Below are 19,640 nucleotides of genomic sequence, written 5' to 3'. Positions count from 1 at the left end.
GGTCAAAATTACTAACTCAAATTGCAGACTGGGAAAGCTCCTAGCCCGTCACATGTACATTACTTGAACCTGTACAAATGAGTGCATAGTCTTTTTCTTAATTTATTTTTCTTTCATTTATTTTTCTTTATTTGTTTTTTTCTTTATCATTTTTTTACATTTATTACAATTTGTATTATTATTTTTTTTTAATTTCTTTTATTGAATTATTTCCAATGCGTTATTTAATTGTGTTTGTCTGATATGTTTATTACTACCAAAACTAGTATTTTATCAAAAGTATTTCATTAAATTACAGTTTTGCTGCTGTTGGTTACGTGGGTTGTTATTATTGTCATTATCACTTGTGTTATTTTTATTATTAACTATTATTTTTATTTTTAATGTTGCAAGCTCAACTGATATTGTGATTTAATCAGTTTGGAAAATCCCAATAAACAGATTTGGGGAAAAAGAATTAGCAAATGTTTGGCCAACATGCTAAACTAAGATAGTGAATATTGTTAACATAACGGAGAATTGCAGTTGCTGCAAACCAAAGAAAAGCCATAATCTAACCCCTATACCTCACGTCAGGTACTCACGGTAACTAAATCATTTTGTGTGAATGCACTTAGAGCCGTCTGGTTTCTTCTCTAATTCTGTTAGCTCACACTTTACAGCTACACAATGCTGCTTATGAAGCAAAGATCAGAAATAGCAGACATGCTGTAGATCTCATAATTCATTTGAAACCAACCATCAGTCCTCGACCTGCTTCGCCTCTCCCCTCTTTCAAACACGGTAAATGGAGAACTCTTACAGCTAATCTGACGTTAATGGAAGAGGGGAATTATGTCCAAACACCGCACTGGTAGCATGTCATCTCCTCCATTCTCCCTGTCTGCATCTCCACCTCTCTGCCCCAATCATTACATTTGGCCTATAAATAAATGCCAGAGCTGTCACACAGGCAAATGGAGCCACCAACATGGGAATTGGTGGCAGGCGGCTGAGAGGATGGAGGCGAGCCAGAAGAATAGCAATAAGCCCAATATGTGTCGTCGCCGAGGTAGGAGGCACGACGGCACAGCAGGTAAAGTCAGACAGCTTGACACGCTGGCAGATAGACAGGTAGGCAGACCAGCAGATGGAAATATCTCAGACCCGTCTAATATTTCTCTGTTGAACAAAAAGGGCAAAGGTTCGGCCAAAGAGCCAGAACGTCCATCACCATGGAGGCGGAGGGCAGAAGCAACATCAGATAGATCCAGAAGGAGAAATGTGTCTCAGAGCATCGTAGACATAATTAAGTTTAAATGCTGTGATTTAAACAAATGTGACATATTGTGCTGGCAGATGTTTGTTGAGTCACTAAATTGCCGCTGAGTACAGTTTCTAAATTGAGTCGCTCTGGGAAAAAAAAATCTGTCTTTTGTGCTGAGATATTTTCAGTTCTCTCCTGCTGGTTGGAGGACATCATTTGTTGTTATTTGACAGTTAAGAGTGGATACAACAGAGTGAGCACTGCCCTTTTAGAAATAGAGGTACAAGCATTTTATTAGCTTATATAAATCATACAAGCCCAACAGCATCTGAACTTTCAGAGGCTACAGGCAGAAACCAGGGACTGTGCCAGATCCAAGGCCAAGTAACCACCAGCTCAGAACCACCGCCAACATTTACAGGTTATCCACCATCAACTGAAAAGCTTATTTATTTATCCTTTGTTTAATCAGAAATGTCCAATTGAGATACAATATCTCTTCTGCCAGGGAGTCCTTGGTCAAGATGGCCAGCAAGGACGAGGACAGATAACATTACAATGAAAAAACAACCAAAACACAACCAACAGACACAAAACAATCAGGAATCAGAAGCTAAAATAATCAAGAAACTACAATGTTCTGTAAAAACAGATTTTAAGATATTTTCAAGCATGTGAAGAGAGGGTAAAGATTTCAAGTTAAGTACTGTATGTGCCTTGCAGCTCGTTCCAAGCTTGCGGAGCGTGAAAAGAAAAGGCAGATTTACCATCCAGCTCTGTTTCGGGTAATTGGGACCAAAAGGAGAATTTTCTCTCATGATCTAGTGTTATATAGCTACTGGAGAAATAGGTCAGTAAACTGGATATGTACTGCGGTAATTTACCCAGTTAAGCTTAACATATGGGTTTTTCTCCCTAAATACAGTGAGGTCCATTTAACCATTTCATATAAGTTACAGTGATGTGTACGGAAGCTTGTACCAGTTACAAACCGCAAGGCAGCATGATATATCAGACTACATCCAGTTTCTTTTCGACAGAGATGAAGATGCATGCATATAAACTACATCACCATAGTCTAACACGGACAAAAGGTACTTTGGACTAACCTTTTCCTAACAGCTAAAGGAAAACATCTTTTAAAATGAAAATAAAACCACTAACTTTAGCCTGAGTGAATGAATCCATTGCCACTTTTAAAGATGGTGCCACAGTATAAATAATAGTATCATCTGCATAAAAGTGTACTTTTGCTGGATCTAATCCTACACCGAGATCATTTATATAAATAGAAAATAAGATAAAATGTAGGGCTACTTCTACTTTCTGCCAAAGTATATGCAAGGTTGTGTTGACATTGATTTTCAAGGTTGTGGTGGCATTGTTTTTTATTTTAGTTGTGCATAAAAGTGTACCTTTGCTGGATCTAATCCTACACCGAGAACCTCTATAATAATTTAAAAAAATAAAAATAAAATGCAGGGCTACTTCTATTTTCTGCCAAAGTGTATGCAATGTATGGTGGCACTGATTTTCAAGGGTGTAGTGGCACTGGTTTTCAAGGTTGTGGTGGCAGTGATTTTCAAGGTCTAATCCTACACCAAGATCATTTATATAAATAGAAAATAAAATAAAATGTAATGCTACATCTACTTTCTGCCAAAGTCTATGCAAGGTTGTGGTGCCATTGATTTGTATTCCAGGGGTGGATTAAGTTTATATTTTTAAGAATTAGTGACACATATCCTGTGTTGCATTGTGTAGTTTGTTTACTCTGGAGAAACAGCGGTGTGCGAGATGAGCCCCGCTTGGAATGAATTTGGATCTTTCTGCAGTCACAACCATTATCACACTAAAACAGCAGGATAGTCACGTATTGGGAATTTCATGCATTAACTTGATAGGTTTCTGCTTGCCACTGGCGAATGCATTACTTACAATCTCTATATAATTATATCAGATCATTGAGCACATTTATCACAAGGCTGTCTCCCGGGCTAATATGATCTCCTGTTTTTTTTTTACATAAATCATAGAGCTCACACTTCTAGACAGTAATCATCTTCATCTAATTTTACTTTGTGCACAAAATCCACACCAAGCTCTTGCTTAAACAGGTTGCTATAACAGATGTGTGTGTGGATAAATATCCGCATATCATTTTAGAATTAATTATGAACCACAGGTTAATTTAAAAAGTGAATAAATTAAAAGCTTTCAAGTTTACACATGTTTACATGCCTGATGACATGTAGACCCTGATAGCTTTATAATCAGTTACCCCTGCAGATGTATATGGGGGGCTTAAATTGACTGCTTTAATTGACTGCCAGCCAGCACCAATCAGGCTGCAGAGATCTGAGAGGTCTGAGGACTGGGAACGAGCCTCCTGGGTGATGGTTAATCTGCCATGCTCAGCTCTTCAGATGTCGACACACGCGGAGAAGAAGAGTGTAAATGCAGCTATAGCGCAAAGAGCGTAATTACATACGTTATCGAGTTAAAAAAGCTCCCAGAATAGATTTAATATGTAGGTGCGAGCACTGATTGATGTGACAATAACAGGGAGACAGTGAAATAGACGGGTGTCAGGTGCAGTTAAGCCAATGACAAAGACTGTGAGTGTTACTGAAGATACATGAGTCACGGAGGAGATATAGTATTCTCTGCATTAAGATGTCTTTAGACACCATATGTACACCCGTATTGTAAAATCAATCACAGGCTCGCGGGGTGATTTATATAGATAAAGGATCAACAGAAAAGGATTAAACCATCTGTCTAGGCTATATTAAGCGTATCGTGCTATTTGATGTGCACTGAAGGAAGAAATTCAACAGTGATGTTTCCTCCCGGGTGACAAAACACTTAATTTATAGTAGATGCAGAGACAAAAACAGCAAGGCCACAAATCATTCAGGTATTCACACTCTAATCTCGTCACAACGCAAAAGAATTCAACACCTTTCCTTGACTCCTTGAAAGGAGTTTGTTACAATACCTGCCGCTGCCTGTGTGTGTGTGTTTTTCACGTGTCTATGCATTCATACCATTTATGTTGCACAGACATTTAGGTCAAGTGCTGCACAGAAATGAAAGCCCATATTAAACAAAATGTTACTGTAGTTAAAAAAGTAATCCACTGATTTAGCATCACACTCATGACGGTCAGGTGGACAGTAAAGTAATAATGCAACTCGACTACTGAGAGTTAGGTCAGAGATTATGTGTTTTATGCAACAATCAGAGATGAACAGTAGACTACAGAGGTCTGGAAGGCTCAGGTGATTATACACTAAAGGAAACATACTTATTAATATTATATTCCATTTCTGCCAATAGATCCCAATAAATGTTACACATTGGTCCTTTAGTAGTGGTGGCCAAATTAATGTTGAGCTTTTAGCCGTCATAGATATAAAACACGTGTGGACCACATCAACAAATTCTAATTCTGTGATGAAACCTCATTTATGGAGCTCGATCTGCCTTAAATTAGCATATAAACCTTGTTGTTAATCGCTGAAACAAAAGTCTAAATGGGCTGTAGTTTCTTTTCTCTCTTTGGGTTGGTTTTTATTTGTGCAGTTTATTCTGGTGAACATTTTAGTTTTAGTTTTTACTTGGGGGGAGATCATCTCCATTTTCTTATTTGAGCTGCATTTTTTTGTTTCACGCTTGATCATGATGACTAAAGGCTGTGTACATGGCGTGCAGTGTGCATCTCAGAGAGACCACGGAGGGTTGTTTGGAATTTTAAGTGGATCCGAACAAAGTAATCAATATGAGCATAATGCAGTTTGTGCATATGCAGTTTGTGCGTGTATATGTGTGCATCTGTAAAAGATTGTGAATACTGCTTTCCTGTATTTTACAAGTGTGAAAATGTCAGGAAACACCTGCACATAGATGTCAAGCACATTATAACTCCAATACCCAGACTACCAGACTATTTAGTATGCCAAAAAAAGAATTAGTATGTCCCTTAGATTGTATATAAAGATGGAGGACATGACAGCTCCCCAAACGTGAAGCCAAAACATCTGGATTGCCCCCTGGTGGCTGGCTGCAGTATAGGTCATAAGTCCCACCCCCTCCATGTTAGAGGATCAAACTAAAAAGTCTAAGTACACGTCAAATACATTTTTCCCAAAATTGGTTTCTGTCATTTTAGGTATTTCTTATCACACTGATGTATGTTCAAGTGTTCATTTGTCTGATATTTTTGGTTTTAATTAGTTATTTAATTCTATAAAAACAAGGTGAGACGTCATGATTGACAGCTCTGATTCTCTCTCGCTAGCAAGCTGCAACCGTGTCCACCGCGGCACCACCTCCCGATCACTACTGCGCAGACTCTGGCTCCAAATGACGTCAAAATCTCAAGATGGCAGCTCCAGTATCCGGGATATTTTGGCTTCATTTCTGTACAGTGGGAGGAAGTGGAGACGCGTCGTCCATCTTTATATACAGTCTATTGTATTGGTGCCTTCAAATGGGGTCGTGTTTACCGTGTTCACGAGAAGAGTCCATGTGAACGCCCCCCTCTAGTGGTATTCATGACCTCGTAAGTGGAAAGTTTCCGAAGGCTCCGAGTTCACGAGTTGTGACGTGTTTGTTGACGTTGTCAGAAATGGCGGAGGCCTTGGAAGTACATTTTTCGGTACATAATATGTGAATATATTATCATTTTAGGCGTATATTGTAATTCTTCGTAATTTTATAATATATCTGAGGAAAATGTTGATATTCCCAACGGCCTCATCTTTTTCTTCCTGCATTATGTTACCCACTTGCTAGCTTGCTAAATTGTTAGCCTCTGTGGCTTCTAGACGCCGTCAGTAACGTTAATATTGCCGTTGCTTAGCAGCGGTGTTCTCACGACTTAACCACTTGAACTCCAAACATATTGTGTACACAACTTCCCATGTTGTAAACACGAGCTCATGAGTTTCATTTGAAAGCACATTATGTTCCAATCCATAGTATGTCAAATGCAGTATGCCAAAAATACCAGGATGTCCTGCTACATCCTGTCACATCTTGCAGTATGCATGACAGCATGCTACTCTGGCTATTCTGACCCACAATCCTCTGGATATATGAGCAAGAGGGTCAAAGTTCAAGGCACAATGTTATGAGGAAGTAGCATGTCCTAATTGTATGTGACAGTATGTACTTTGTAAGGGCAGCTGCAGTACGTACTAAAAGTAAAAAGTATACGATTTGGAACGTAGCCTCAGTAGCTCTCTGTTTCTTTCTGTCACTCTGAGAGTCAAAGTGGTGCTACATGAGGCAGCCAGGAGCAAACACCACACTAACCTCCGATTGCATAACAATCTGATTACACGTCTCATCCTCAAAGATACTGAATCATATAGATGATTGGCTTGGACGGTAATATGTGGCTGGATAATGCCAAATTAAACACGGGCCCCCTAATTCAATAACGGCTCATATTTGTAATTCAATTTGAGGCTTCAGTGGAGAGGAAACGAGCAACGAAGGCAAAGCAGAGTAGGAGTTTCTTGGGGAGGAACTAGGCATTTCTGCGAGCACCATCATCATCATCATATTACCATCATCACTATCATAAGTACTGGTATTCATGTGGCATTTGGTAAGCAAGTCGACTTAAATAATTGATATCTCTTATCACTCCCTCTGCTCTGTTTTCCGTCTAAAAGCTTGCTGTGATTCAAACAGACTGCCAGATGAATGTACACTGTGAGTCTCATCTGAAGACGTCTCTCTTGGGGCTGACAAGAAGATCTGAATGTTCCTCTCTCCTCTCTATCTCTGCACGCCGTCTGCTGTCAAAGTTAACGCAATAATCACACAAATTCGTTTTAACGCCACCATTTTTTTAACGCAGGGTGAAGATACCGGCATCATATGAAACTAGAAAACCTAAAGAATCCGGGTTAAATAACGCAAATTTACGCCAAATGTTAGCAAGGAAAACTTTCATGGCTATTTTCAAAGGCGTCCCTTGACCTCTGACCTCAAGATATGTGAATGTAAATGGGTTCTATGGGTACCCACGAGTCTCCCCTTTACAGACATGCCCACTTTATGATAATCACATGCAGTTTGGGGCAAATCATAGTCAAGTCAGCACACTGACACACTGACAGCTGTTGTTGCCTGTTGGACTGCAGTTTGCCATGTTATGATTTGAGCATATTTTTTATGCGTAATGCGGTACCTGTGAGGGTTTCTGGACAATATCTGTCATTGTTTTGTGTTGTTAATTGATTTCCAATAATAAAAATATACATACATTTGCAAAAACACACATATTACCCACTCCCATGTTGATAAGAGTATTAAATACTTGACAAATTTCCCTTTACATTTTGAACAGATAAAAAAATGTGCAATTAATTCACAATTAACCGCGATTAACTATGGACAATCATGCGATTAATCGCGATATTTTAATCAATTGACAGCACTAATATATATTTCTTTCTCCCACTGTGCATTGATTTGACAGCAGTCCTGTGAATTGTGTCCTTGTGACTGTAAAACAAACAGATTGGAACAAACAGCAGAACAGAGAAACAAGAAGAAGAAGAGCAAAAGACCATGAAAATGAGCAGGTGCCTACCTGAGGTAACGCAGTGGTTCTATGGTTTCAGCCTCTGCCTCAGCTGAGCTGTGGTTCATCTTGTCCATCTGTTTTCACCCAACACCACTCGGCAAATATGAGAAAGGATGAGCTGAGCCGCTCCAAAGAAAACACTTCCGCTCCTTCTCTCTGACTGATTCAATAAGCTCACTGTCTACCTCTCTGCCTGGGAATAGACTGAGAATCTAAATGGGCTTCCTCCCTCTGTATCTCTCTCTCTCTCTCTCTCTCTCTCTCTCTCTATCTATCTGTGTGGCTCTTGATTGGTTCAGAAGCTGGAAGGTAATTACTGGCTGCTACACACACTCTCTGTGAATATTGCCTCTATATGTCTGCCTCTCCTCTCTCTCTGTGTGTCTTCCCCACTGTGGCCCCAGCTCATTCTCTAATAAAACCAGCTGGCTCTGTGTATCAGCTGCGCTCGCCGGGAAAGCCAGCCAATTAAGAATCAGGAGGCATGGTGCTCGTGGGCTGATTGGCTCAGGCTGCCTCGATCATAGCTGCTCAGTCATCCAGGGTGCAACCTCCCACCCCCTCCTATCCTTCAAATTCACACAAACACACACACACACACTCCTGGGTGGCAAAATGCTCCCTTGATGTAGAATCTAGAGCAAGCATCAGAGTGAGGAGACACCTTTCATATGGTGGTGGGAGCTAAATGAAGCCCAGTATAGCTATTACAGAACCAGAGTGGCTGCACAACAGCACAAAATGATGGTGATGGGTGATATGAACAGAAGCACGATGGCCTCAAAAGGACTTTGATGCATGCATACTGAGCATATGGATTTAGAGCAGCTGGGGAAAACATGAAAGGAGTAACACACTATCATTAAAATGTAAATGTGCAGTATATGACACACATGCACACACACAAAGGAAGTACAGTATCACGGGGAGAGACTGAGCGTGCCAAGGAATGAAGCTCATAAGTGGGTCGTGACAAACAATAGCTCACTTTCTTCTGTAAAGGTCTCGCTCTGTTTTTCTCTCACTCCCTTTCCACACGACATGACCTCTCAGAGTTAAGTCTGGAGGTGTTATATTATAGATTAGGGTGTTTGTTTTTCCACAATGTCACACAAATGTACCTGTTAGCAAGATTAAATTCCTGTAAGGGCTATTTGTTTGAAGACAAACACAGCAGGTTCAATGAAAAGTTGGTGTATTCGGCCATCTAGGGGTTATAAATTGCTATTGCAATTTAAAGTGGCAGTAGGCAGAATGATAATAACCTTTCAGCATATTGTAATTCAAGTGTTCTGAGAGATAACTAGACTTCTGCACCTCCTCATGGCTCTGGTTTCTTTAAAAAAAATCTAGCCCGTGACAGGAGACTTTGGCCAATCACAGGTCATTTCAGAGAGAGAGAGCGTTACTATTGGCTGTTCATTCAACGTCAGTCACTCAGAAACTCCGATCAAACGGTCAAACAAGGCAGCGCTGGTCAAATATGAATCAATATTCTGTTACTGTAATGCCTATTTCTCTCCTCAAATGTTGTCAGAAACATCTTGTAGTGTACTGTTTAGCTGTAAAATGAGAAAGTTTACTCTGGCTGGTGGGCGGTGTTTGGTATTTCCTCAACTGATCTCAACATGGCTGCCGGGTCACAAACTTTCTTTAAAATTTAGAAGGGTGTTTTAAACCCAATTATTGTACATGAATTAAATATTTATTCTTTCCCTTTTCCTCTACCTTTAATGTTATGTAATATTTTTGAACGTAGGTGATGGATTCTCTGATATATGTGATGATGAATATGACAAAATGTTTATAAATAACATGTTTGATATCTTTAGTACTACTGTTTTTATGTACTTTATCAAATTGTGAATTGTTTGTGGATGTTTTTATCATGCTGGTGTTTTTGGATGAACTACACCTGCCATCACAGGCCTATTGGCGTGCTTTATGTACTGTATAAATATGGGTATGGTTTCCACTTTTTCAAACTTTTTGACCTGACGAAGATCCAAACAGGATCGAAACGTGGTCAATAAAAATATTGTGGCATGGAGTAGTGCGCAGGCGTTACCTTTTTTCCATACTTCCTGTTTAGAGATCTCTCAGAATAGCAATTCAATGCATTCTTAAGGTCAGTTGGTTATGATTGGCATGATGTGCATATGGGTAAGAGAGTATTATTTTATGATACACTTATGTGAACACATCCTTGATCCCAATGTTTTTCACAGAAGAAAGGCTGAAAGGTTTGAATCCAGAACCTGCTGGTGTTTGGATGACGGTTTGAGTTCCTTGATCCAAACCCCGTTGAGAAAAATAAAATGTTACATTGACAGCTTGTAATTTTACAGTCAGATAACCGTCAGAATAACAGTGAATCAGTGAGGGTGCTAAAAGCTGTAGTTTATCTGCAGTGTTCTTTGATAACTACTTTTTCTTTTTGGCTTCACAGATTGGTGATGATGTAACTGCTGGAAAGGATCCCGCTTTCTATGTGCACTCACTTATGCAATGCAGATGCACATGTGAGCAGGGGGTCGACACAACAAAAACAACATCTGTATGTAGTGAAATCCAGTACAAAGGCGATGCAATAATTACTATCACTGCGCAAGTCTCAATACTGAACACTAAAAGCTTTATACCGCATTATATTGGTACGTTTGTGTCCACACAGAGTAAGATTTCAACCCAACTAGATATACTGTATATACTGGGCTTCTAGTGTTTGTATTCACCTCTAAAAAGCCAGTGAACAACTGTAGCTATGCTTTAGAGCAGTGGTTCCTTTTTCCTTAAGGGACCCCCTTTCTATCATTGAATAAACTGACCTTCAGTTAGCGGTAAGCTGTAGCAACTCAAATTCAGACAGCACAAACCCCAGCGCTGGGGGTCTGATCCTGGTGGACCGCCGGATCAGCAAACTTGCTGTTGCTGCCGTTACACCGGTTGGACCCAGCTGTGTCTCCCAGCGCTGGCTGAATCTGAGTTGCTACACAGCCTCTAAATGAAAGTCCCCGGTTAGTGGCACAGTATGGCCACACACAGATGGCCAACGTAAACTCTCAGAGTTTCAGCAATTTGGTCGACTTGTACGAATTCTTGCTCTTCTGTTAGTAGCTGGCTTTTGCTGCTGGACCGCAGAGGGCCAGCCCTACAAACACAAAAGTCTGTCTGTTGGAATTCCCTCATTGGCCGTTTCAAAATGAAAAAGCGGGAACAGTCCTTTATGTAAATGAGCCCCGTCAAGCGCGACGCATCCGGCTCACAAAACTCGGACCAAGCTGTCAAACTATGCAATCTAGTTCTAAAATGAAATAAGATTCAGCAGTGGCATCGCCTATTTCTCGCTTAAAATGTTTTCAGAAGTAGGTTTTGGGGGATTGTTTAGACGGAATAACAGAAGGTTTACGAGCAGGCCGCCATGTTGTTTGAAACAGCAAGCACAAAACCAGGGACCAATCAGGTGCATTCGATACGGTACGTCACCACTTGAATGGCCAGTTGAGTGGAGCAGCGCGTCCCCGGTGGACATGTAGCACTGGATTTAACATTATAGACATGACCACTGAATATTTGTTAAACGATTTAGCCCCAAATTCACAGACTGACCATACACGGGCCAGACATGTACTCGGTTTTGACCGAATCTTGTTTCCTAATGACAGTAAATCTAGGTTGTATGGACCCAGTAGTAGAGGTGAAATGCTGCCCCCTATCTGTTTTGGAGCGTATAGCCAAGCATTACACATCCTGAATGAACAGGCAACCCAACCACGAACGAGGGGTTAAAATTAGTTTTATTATTATTTGATAGAGCAGAAAAAAAAATCCAAAAAAACAAACAAATACTTCTCATACATTGTTTTCTTTTTCCATTTCGGGCCGCGCTGCATCTCGCAGAGCTTCGACCCCAAACAAACGGAATGGTGATATTGTTGTCAAACAGCAGCAGGCAGTAGTCAGGATAGCACAGGGTTACACTTAGCAGGGCACAAAATGATGGGCTCGTTCCAGATTGCTCATTTTGCATCCACGAGACGCGGGCTGCTACCTTCTGCCTGTCAGGAATGTACAGACAACCTGGAAGATTTACGATGCTACTTTGAGACAGAAATACAAAAAAAAAAAAATCTTGGAGCAATTTAAATTAAACTTCGTATGCTTGTATTTCTATCAGCAATGTACATACTGTATCGTTGCACCATCCTAAATGAAACCCGAACGTACAGTGATGATACCCCAGTACAGAGGGGATGAACGTCAGCTGATGCCCAGTTACCCAACGCAGTGCACCACCTTTTTACTATGGATCCTGATTATAATCAGTGAGCTAGAGAGTGCACACAAATCCTTACAATGTCGCATTAGATTAGCACAACATGGATGAATTATTGAAATCAAAAAGTGAGGCAACAGGGCAGCAAGACTCCAGGTTTGTAATGACATAGTGATGAGATCATAATCGCTATTGTTTTTAATGTGAAAATGATTTTTAAAAAATGGACAGATAGAGAGAAAATAACTGCTGGGATGGTCAGCCTCTTTTTGTCAGTTAGATTTAACATATTGCTTGTAAAACATCCAGATTTTTAAATACGCACACACATTTTTACGTCTTAAATTCATGTAATCTTGAATGTGACACTTTCCAATAGGCCACATAGATGTCTGAGTAAAGGGTTAAAGAAACTGGACCACCCCAGTGACTGAAATTAAAGACACATGGTTAATAAAATAACTCCATGAGCAATGGGAATTCCCCGGTTTAATGTATGTACTTCACTAGCTTATCCTGTGCTGCTGCAACCTGATAAAAAATGCACTATAGCTCATGTGAAAGGCATAGTTAGCTCAATTCAAGGACCCGACATAAATCATACACACCTTAATGTTAAAGACTAAGAAGTTTCATGTCATTTGTTGCTATAGGGGTTTTTGCATAACTACATTCTGAAAGCTGTCCAGCTTCTCTAAGACCAATCGATGGTAAAGGTGAGCGGGAGCCACTGGACACACGAGAGAAAAACAAATCAGTTTAAGTGGAGATCCATTCAAACTTAGGGCATAAGCATATATCTTTACTAACATGACCCTATAAATAAACCCAGAGACAGTTTGTCTATAGAAGAAAAATAATGCACCACAACCTATGACTAAAAGCAAAACAATGTCAAAAATATGACATTCCTTACACCCCCTCAGTCTAGCATGAATTCATGTTCATATCCAGAGAGGGTTCAAATAAACTAGACACCTTCTAGCAGAAGGGATACCATTTGGGCTCCACTAGTTCTTTGGAAGTTTTTTTTTTTTTGTTGTTTTCTTTTTTACAATATTCAATAGTCCTCCAAACATACGCTCCGTGTCTTTACATGAGTTAGTGAAACCTTCCTCTTCATCTTTAGAAAAAACAAAGTATTTAAAAGTAGGCCACGACATGGAACCCAGCAGATGTAAAACCACCTCAACAGTAACATTAGCCTGTAAATTCAGACCTCGACAAGAGGCCACTTCCAAAGTATCAGGGAGCACAATATTCCAAACACAGTATATGACTTACAGATGAAAAGACAAAATCCTAACATTCAGCCATACAAAATAATCCGACACACATCAACTTCTCTACTGTACACGCTGTGGGTTTGAGAGAAGAGGAAGTCTGTGTGCAGATAGAGATCATTTTTAGTCCTTTTTTTTTTCTCATTTTATTCATTTTTGCAAAGCTGAAGCAGTTATTATTTCGTGGATGGTCCTCGGAGCTCAACCACGATCCCTGTGGTGAGGTCTCTTCAGTTAAGTTCGGGTCTGACTGGCTCAGACTTGGAGAGGGGTAGGACGTAAGGCGAAGATTTTTTTAATGTGTGTAATAGTGATTATTATTCTTTCCCAGCCTAATCCAGAGGCAGGGGAGTTTCGGGATTATTCCTCTTGGTGCAACAGAGAGGTTCGACCAATATACAAGGAGGGAGAGGCAACATCGCTGGAGAAGTTTGTAAAATTGTACACGCCCATGTAAACCCCAACCCTCCAAAAAAAGGTACCCAATTTGACATATTCCTTGCATCTCAGAAGCCCAAGCTGTCGCAGCACAACTCCACTTTGGGATGAAGGACTCGGGGAAGGAAGATGGTAGCAGAAATATCTGAGGAAGAGCTGAAGGAACACCTCTATCCACAAAAGACTAGGCTGATTCTCCCCTGCAGCGTTTAGGCCAGAGGCAGAGTCCATAGAAAGGATTAGAATGATCATGAGAATGGCTGTTATTGATATTAAGAGGGGTAATAGTTATGATGTCAGTGGGGAGGAAGATTGCATTATTTCCATGTGTTGGCTGCTTGGGAGATAGAACGGGAGGGAATCATGTCCAGCAGGTATTCTCGCTGACGCTCAACAGCAGAGGTGGTCTTATGGGCAGACAAGCTGGGGTTCACATAGGCCATAGTCACACCTGTCAGGAGACAAACACATCAGTGGTCAATGTACTGGAGATTGAGCTGTTTTACATTAATTCTATGATGAAATATCACACAGGGCTATCAAAGTTAATGCCATAATAACTTTCGCTTTAACACCAGTCATTTCATTAACGCATTAAAACAATCTAAGATTTTTAATTAACCTCTTAAAAATCCGTTGGGCCCAGCTGCTTTTTGATATTTCAGAGGTTGTAGCGGGCTCAGTTTTTAAAGCTGAAATGAAAATACTGGTACTTTATGTAACTAGAAAATGGAAGAAATCCATTGGTACCAACCATGTCATACTAGCTTGTCGCGACGGAGGTTAAATAACGTTCCAAACTTGCGCTAAATTTTGGTGAGGAAAAACTTTCATGGCCATTTTCAAGGGGTCTCTTGACCTCTGACCTCAAGATATGTGAATGAAAATGGGTTCTATGGGTACCCACGAGTCTCCCCTTTACAGACATGCCCACTTCATGATAATCACATGCTGATAATAGTATTAAATACTTAACAAATTTCCCTTTAAGGTACATTTTGAAAGGATTAAAAATGTTTAGGAAGAAGGTAAAGATAAAGGAAGAAGTTGGCATTGAGCAAGATGAGTGAATATTTCAAATAGTTTGCACCTGTGATTTACCTGCTAAAGTTGTATTTGAGGATACAAAAAAAGTCAATGACTACGTTTACATGTACAAAATATTCAATTTTTGCCTTTATTCTGAAAAAGACAATATTCCTACTAACCTGTTTATATGGCTAATGAAAATGAATATTCCACTAATATTCCCGTTTACATGAAGCCGTGCATACTACGATTAATGTAACTGGTGGCGGACACAGCCTCCCTCTTTCATTCCTTCAACTACCTTCTTGAAAAGGTCGGAGTTGCAATATTTGTGCATATTCAAAAACCCGTTGATATTCAAGTCTTTCATAATGTTTTAAAGTAGGTGTGTTTCTCCTTCTGACCAGAAATGTGGGCTTTTCTTTTGGGCATGCATCTCTGCAAACTGTCGGCTAGTTGGTTTGTGTACAACGCACAGATCTGGATATAAACAGGCATGTGTCTCAAACTGCTGTAAAAACCCCAACTGAAACGCATATTCTGAATGTGCTGTATACATGTCCAAATATTGCTCCTAAAACCTGAATAATATCGGCATATCCTACATGTCTTATTCAGAAAATGCTTTAATCACAATAAGGATAATTCAGAATATGCTATTTTCATGACCTGTATCAACTTCGGAGTATTGTCATATCTGGAATAATTGTGGAATATTAGTGTGCATGTAAACGTAGTCACGCAGTAATTCTAAAATGAAAAGGCCTGAGATGATGGGAAGAAAGAGAGCGGCAGTGCCAAAGAGGAATCCACCTTAGAAGAGAGGGATGACCCCAAAGAGGAGCAGAAAGCGAGAACGGTTGAGGAGCGTTCTCGGTCTAACCTCGTCTAACGTTTATCTACCTGTGTTGCCACCGCTCTGCTTCCTCCAGGCAGCCACGTTGCCCTGGTTACTGCTGCCGGCGCTGACCTTTGCCCCCTGCTGCAGCGGGCGTGCAGCAGCATGTTTACCTGCCCTGCTGCCCAGCGCCGCTGCTGCCATCGCATTCTGCAGCTGAGAGGAGGAAGTGAATGAGTGGGCCATACCACGAGCGCTCATCGACTGGATGCTGTGTTGCAGATGACTCTGTACAAAGAGACAAAGTGACATGCTGTGTGTTAATTAACATGTAGATGCAAATGTTTTTAAACCTTTTAAACTTCAGCGTTGTTCCATCACCAACACAATCAGAGTCCAGTCTAACCTGCTTAATGGAGTGGTGGGCAGCCACAGATCTGTGCTGCATGGCAGCCCTGACATGCTTGTACTGCTGGGACACCAGCACCTCACTCTTGGACAGTGAAGGAGAGGAGGTTTTAGAGGAAGATGCCGCCTGCTGGAGGATACGTTGCTCAATCTCCTGCTCCTGTTGGAGTGCCTTGACGAAGGCCGCCTTCAGCCGATTGGTGTGCTCAGCCTTCAGGGCCTTCTTCTGATTGGACGACATGCATTGGTCACAGAGGATGGTCCCAGCCTTCTCCTTTCTCCAGCGGGAGGTAAAGTCCGTCTTACACTGGGCGCAGGTGTATGGCTCTTTGGGAATGGAGCTGGCCATGGCAGCAGCTGGGCCCAGATTACCTACAAGGAAAACAGAGAGCTTCTTAAGACTGAACATGTATATCCTATTGTTTAGGGCTGTCAAAGTTAGCGCGATAATAACGTGTTAACGCTAATTTGTTTTAACGGCACTAATGTCTTTAACGCAATCGATCTTCCAGAGGTTGTAGTGGGCTCAGTTTTAAAGCTAGAGTGAAGATACTGGTCATATGAAACTAGTAAAAAACCTAAGGAATCCATTGGTACCAATCATGTGAATGAAAATGGGTTCTATGGGTACCCACGAATCTCCCCTTTACAGACACGCCCACTTTATGATAATCACATGCAGTTTGGGGCAAGTCATAGTCAAGTCAGCACACTGACACACTGACAGCTGTTGTTGCCTGTTGGGCTTCAGTTTGCCATGTTATGATTTGAGCATCATTTTTTATGGTAAATGCAGTACCTGTGAGGGTTTCTGGACAATATTTGTCATTGTTTTGTGTTAATTGATTTCCAATAATAAATATATATATACATTTGCATAAATCAAGCATGTTTGCCCACTCCCATGTTGATAAGAGTATTAAATACTTGACAAATGTCCCTTTAAAGTACATTTTGAACAGATAAAGAATGTGCGATTAATTGTGATTAACTATGGACAATCATGTGATTAATCGAGATTAAATATTTCAATCGATTGACAGCCCTAATCTTCTACTATTTAATCTACCATTGCACCTAAACATCCTAAAACTAGTTAACAAAGTGGAAAGAACTACCCACCCCTGCCGTGCATCTCCAGAAGCTTTTGCACCACCTCCTCCAGCCCCAACAGGTAGATGAACTCATTATTGGCTGCTGAAGGCAGGAAGTTGAACTCGGGGGCAGGAGGTTTAGGTGGAGGGATCTCCAGCAGCGTCTTTTCCAACTGCTTACGCAGTGCCAGCTTAGCAGCCGCCTGCCGGCTGGCTGGGGAATCATTGATGTTAGAGTTGGGCGACAATGAAGAGCCTTTTAGGCTGGTTGGAGAGGCCTGGACAGAAACACAACAGAAACCACGTCAGCAACTACACAAGAGGATGTTAAGGCTGACCATATGTATGAGAGCTATGGAGCTTAGTGAAGAGTAGCGATGAACAGGAACATTTTCCACTGCTTCCTATGAAAATCTTTCTCCAGAGGAGTATATCGTATCCTCACCTGAGGGATGTTGACCATGATATTACTGTTGGCCACATTAGCCACCCGGATGAGTCCCTGCTGAATGATCCTCTGGCCCTGGACATGGACATTGGGCACAGAAGCCCTGGGAGCCAGCAAGAGTGGAGGGGGGCCTGAGCCGCTGTGCTGATGCTGCTGCTGGCGTAGACTGGCTATCTGCTGGGGAGTCACTGCAATAGGCTGCTGGCAGCACACACGGAAGCAGCCATCACGGATGCATGACGAGAACGAGCAAGGGGAAGAAAAGGCACAAGTTAACAAATAGCTTCTTCTTTAGATGAGTACAGTTTAAATGTGGGCCAGTGTGATGACCATTATTTTCTGATGTGAACATTTTAATAGCTCCTCACTCTAACCTGGGCCCCTCTCACCAGAGGCGGCATGACAATCTGAGAGTTGTGTTTGGACGGCATGTGTTGCCCACCCCGCACCAAAGGAGGAGGGATCACCGTGCCTGAGCTTCGACCTGTCACCTGTAAACACAACAACACAAACACACAGGAAATAACATATAAAGCTTTTTAACATGCTGCAAAAGCATTGCAACGCCTCTGAAAGAACAACTACGCTGCCCTGCACTTGTGTTGCTCAATATTCCACTTTGTATGAGGAACAATGTAGAATTGCATCATATATATATCCAGGCTCTGCAATACAAGTTGTGACAGGAGGATCTAACAAAATGTAGTAACTACCTGGAGGGGTCCTTTGCTTGATGTGATGCTACCTCTCACCAGAGGAGGAGGAGTCGCTACTGAGCCAGTCAACTAGAAAAGAACAGGGTACAGTATTAGTGCATGAAGTATTATGTACTTGAAGGAACATAATGATGTCAATTGGAGAACAACAAGAAAGTCCTGTAACTGCTAACAATCAACACTCTCCGTCTTCTGGGGTTTTACCTTCTGCACAGTGCTCTCCTTCTGAATCTGGCTCTGTCGTAATTTCTTAAGCAGCACCAGCTTTGCCTCTTGGAGTCTCAGTTCCTCCTTCAGCTGTTTGATGATGCGCTCCCTCTCCTCAGGAGAACTCTTCTACAGACACAATATCAGATAAAAAAGGAGACTTAGCAGACATACAGGTACAATCTGAAGCTATGTCAGTAGTAACTAATCCATAATGGTTGGTTCTTAAAATGTTGTTTTCCTACCATAAGTTTATCTGTGTCAGTCTTCGTGAAGCAGTGGCCGTTCATGAGAGGACTGGATGGCTCGTTGTCTGACAACACAATCACATCATCTGGCGACGGTGGCTGCCGCTCATTCTTAATGTCACTGAAGAGAGAAACAAGAAGAGAAAACAACTATATTGAGAATGTGTTTCATCATTCAGCCAAGATTCAACACTTTTATATTTCAGTCACAACACTGCAGTTCCCATCAACTGCAACTGACTTGTAGTTTTGCCTTACATCCAGTAGATGGCAGTATATAATTAGGATTTCATCATCCCTGTTGTAGTGCAAATGTGTACTGGGACACACAAGAAGACAAGAACCAAGAGATCAATAATGGAGTAATGGCGGCAGGGGAAGATCGCAACAACCCATTATCTCCAGCGAAAGGTAACATCGACGAGCAGACATCCTGCTCTCTTCCTCCCAGTAGACACAGCAAAGTCAGTCACAAACAACATGAAAACAAAGGGGCAAATTAACGGCATTTCTGTTTTTTTATAGGAGGAAAAGGTTTAAAGCCTTTGATAAATGTTAAGTGGCTTTACCGGAGGACTGAGGAGAACAAAGGCGACTAGTGGCGAGCTACATATGCATCAATCTGGAGAGGGGTGGAGATTAGAAGTAAAGGGTGGCTGTAATTTTACAGCGCGTGGACCATGGCGGAAGAATAAATCTGCCTCCATCACAGTGGGGATCCTGTCAGGTCCTGCGGGTTGGTGCGTAAGAAAATGGAGTATTAAGGAGAACTGGTGGAGGATGAGGTAAGGTAGGGAAGTGT

At 41.3% G+C, this 19,640-nt stretch overlaps 2 protein-coding genes across 5 annotated transcripts in view; both read right to left on the bottom strand.

The window, feature by feature from the left end:
- The window catches only part of yjefn3 (YjeF N-terminal domain containing 3), a 61,147-nt gene extending 52,875 nt beyond the window's left edge, over positions 1 to 8,272 (bottom strand). Inside the window, exon 1 of the mRNA XM_074635659.1 lies at positions 7,860 to 8,272. Coding sequence (XP_074491760.1) covers positions 7,860 to 7,927 — 68 coding nt within the window. The 5' untranslated portion in view covers positions 7,928 to 8,272. The remainder of the gene's footprint in view (positions 1 to 7,859) is intronic.
- Positions 8,273 to 11,632: 3,360 nt separating this feature from the next.
- gatad2ab (GATA zinc finger domain containing 2Ab) overlaps positions 11,633 to 19,640 on the bottom strand; it is a 34,908-nt gene continuing 26,900 nt past the window's right edge. The window contains exons 3-11 of one of the 4 annotated variants that reach the window (XM_074635646.1): positions 18,836 to 18,959; positions 18,588 to 18,719; positions 18,381 to 18,452; positions 18,036 to 18,158; positions 17,665 to 17,868; positions 17,248 to 17,497; positions 16,124 to 16,497; positions 15,783 to 16,005; positions 11,633 to 14,301 (exon numbers count right to left, since the gene is read on the bottom strand). In XM_074635646.1, the coding sequence (XP_074491747.1) occupies positions 14,168 to 14,301; positions 15,783 to 16,005; positions 16,124 to 16,497; positions 17,248 to 17,497; positions 17,665 to 17,868; positions 18,036 to 18,158; positions 18,381 to 18,452; positions 18,588 to 18,719; positions 18,836 to 18,959 (1,636 nt within the window). In that variant the 3' untranslated portion in view covers positions 11,633 to 14,167. The remainder of the gene's footprint in view (positions 14,302 to 15,782; positions 16,006 to 16,123; positions 16,498 to 17,247; positions 17,498 to 17,664; positions 17,869 to 18,035; positions 18,159 to 18,380; positions 18,453 to 18,587; positions 18,720 to 18,835; positions 18,960 to 19,640) is intronic. The other 3 variants (XM_074635648.1, XM_074635647.1, XM_074635649.1) reach the window with 3 other exon arrangements.

Source organism: Sebastes fasciatus, chromosome 5 (assembly GCF_043250625.1).
Source record: "Sebastes fasciatus isolate fSebFas1 chromosome 5, fSebFas1.pri, whole genome shotgun sequence".
NCBI classification, from domain to species: Eukaryota; Metazoa; Chordata; class Actinopteri; order Perciformes; family Sebastidae; genus Sebastes; species Sebastes fasciatus.
The sequence above is the reverse complement of the archived record's forward strand: the minus strand, read 5'-3'. Positions and strand labels throughout refer to the sequence as shown.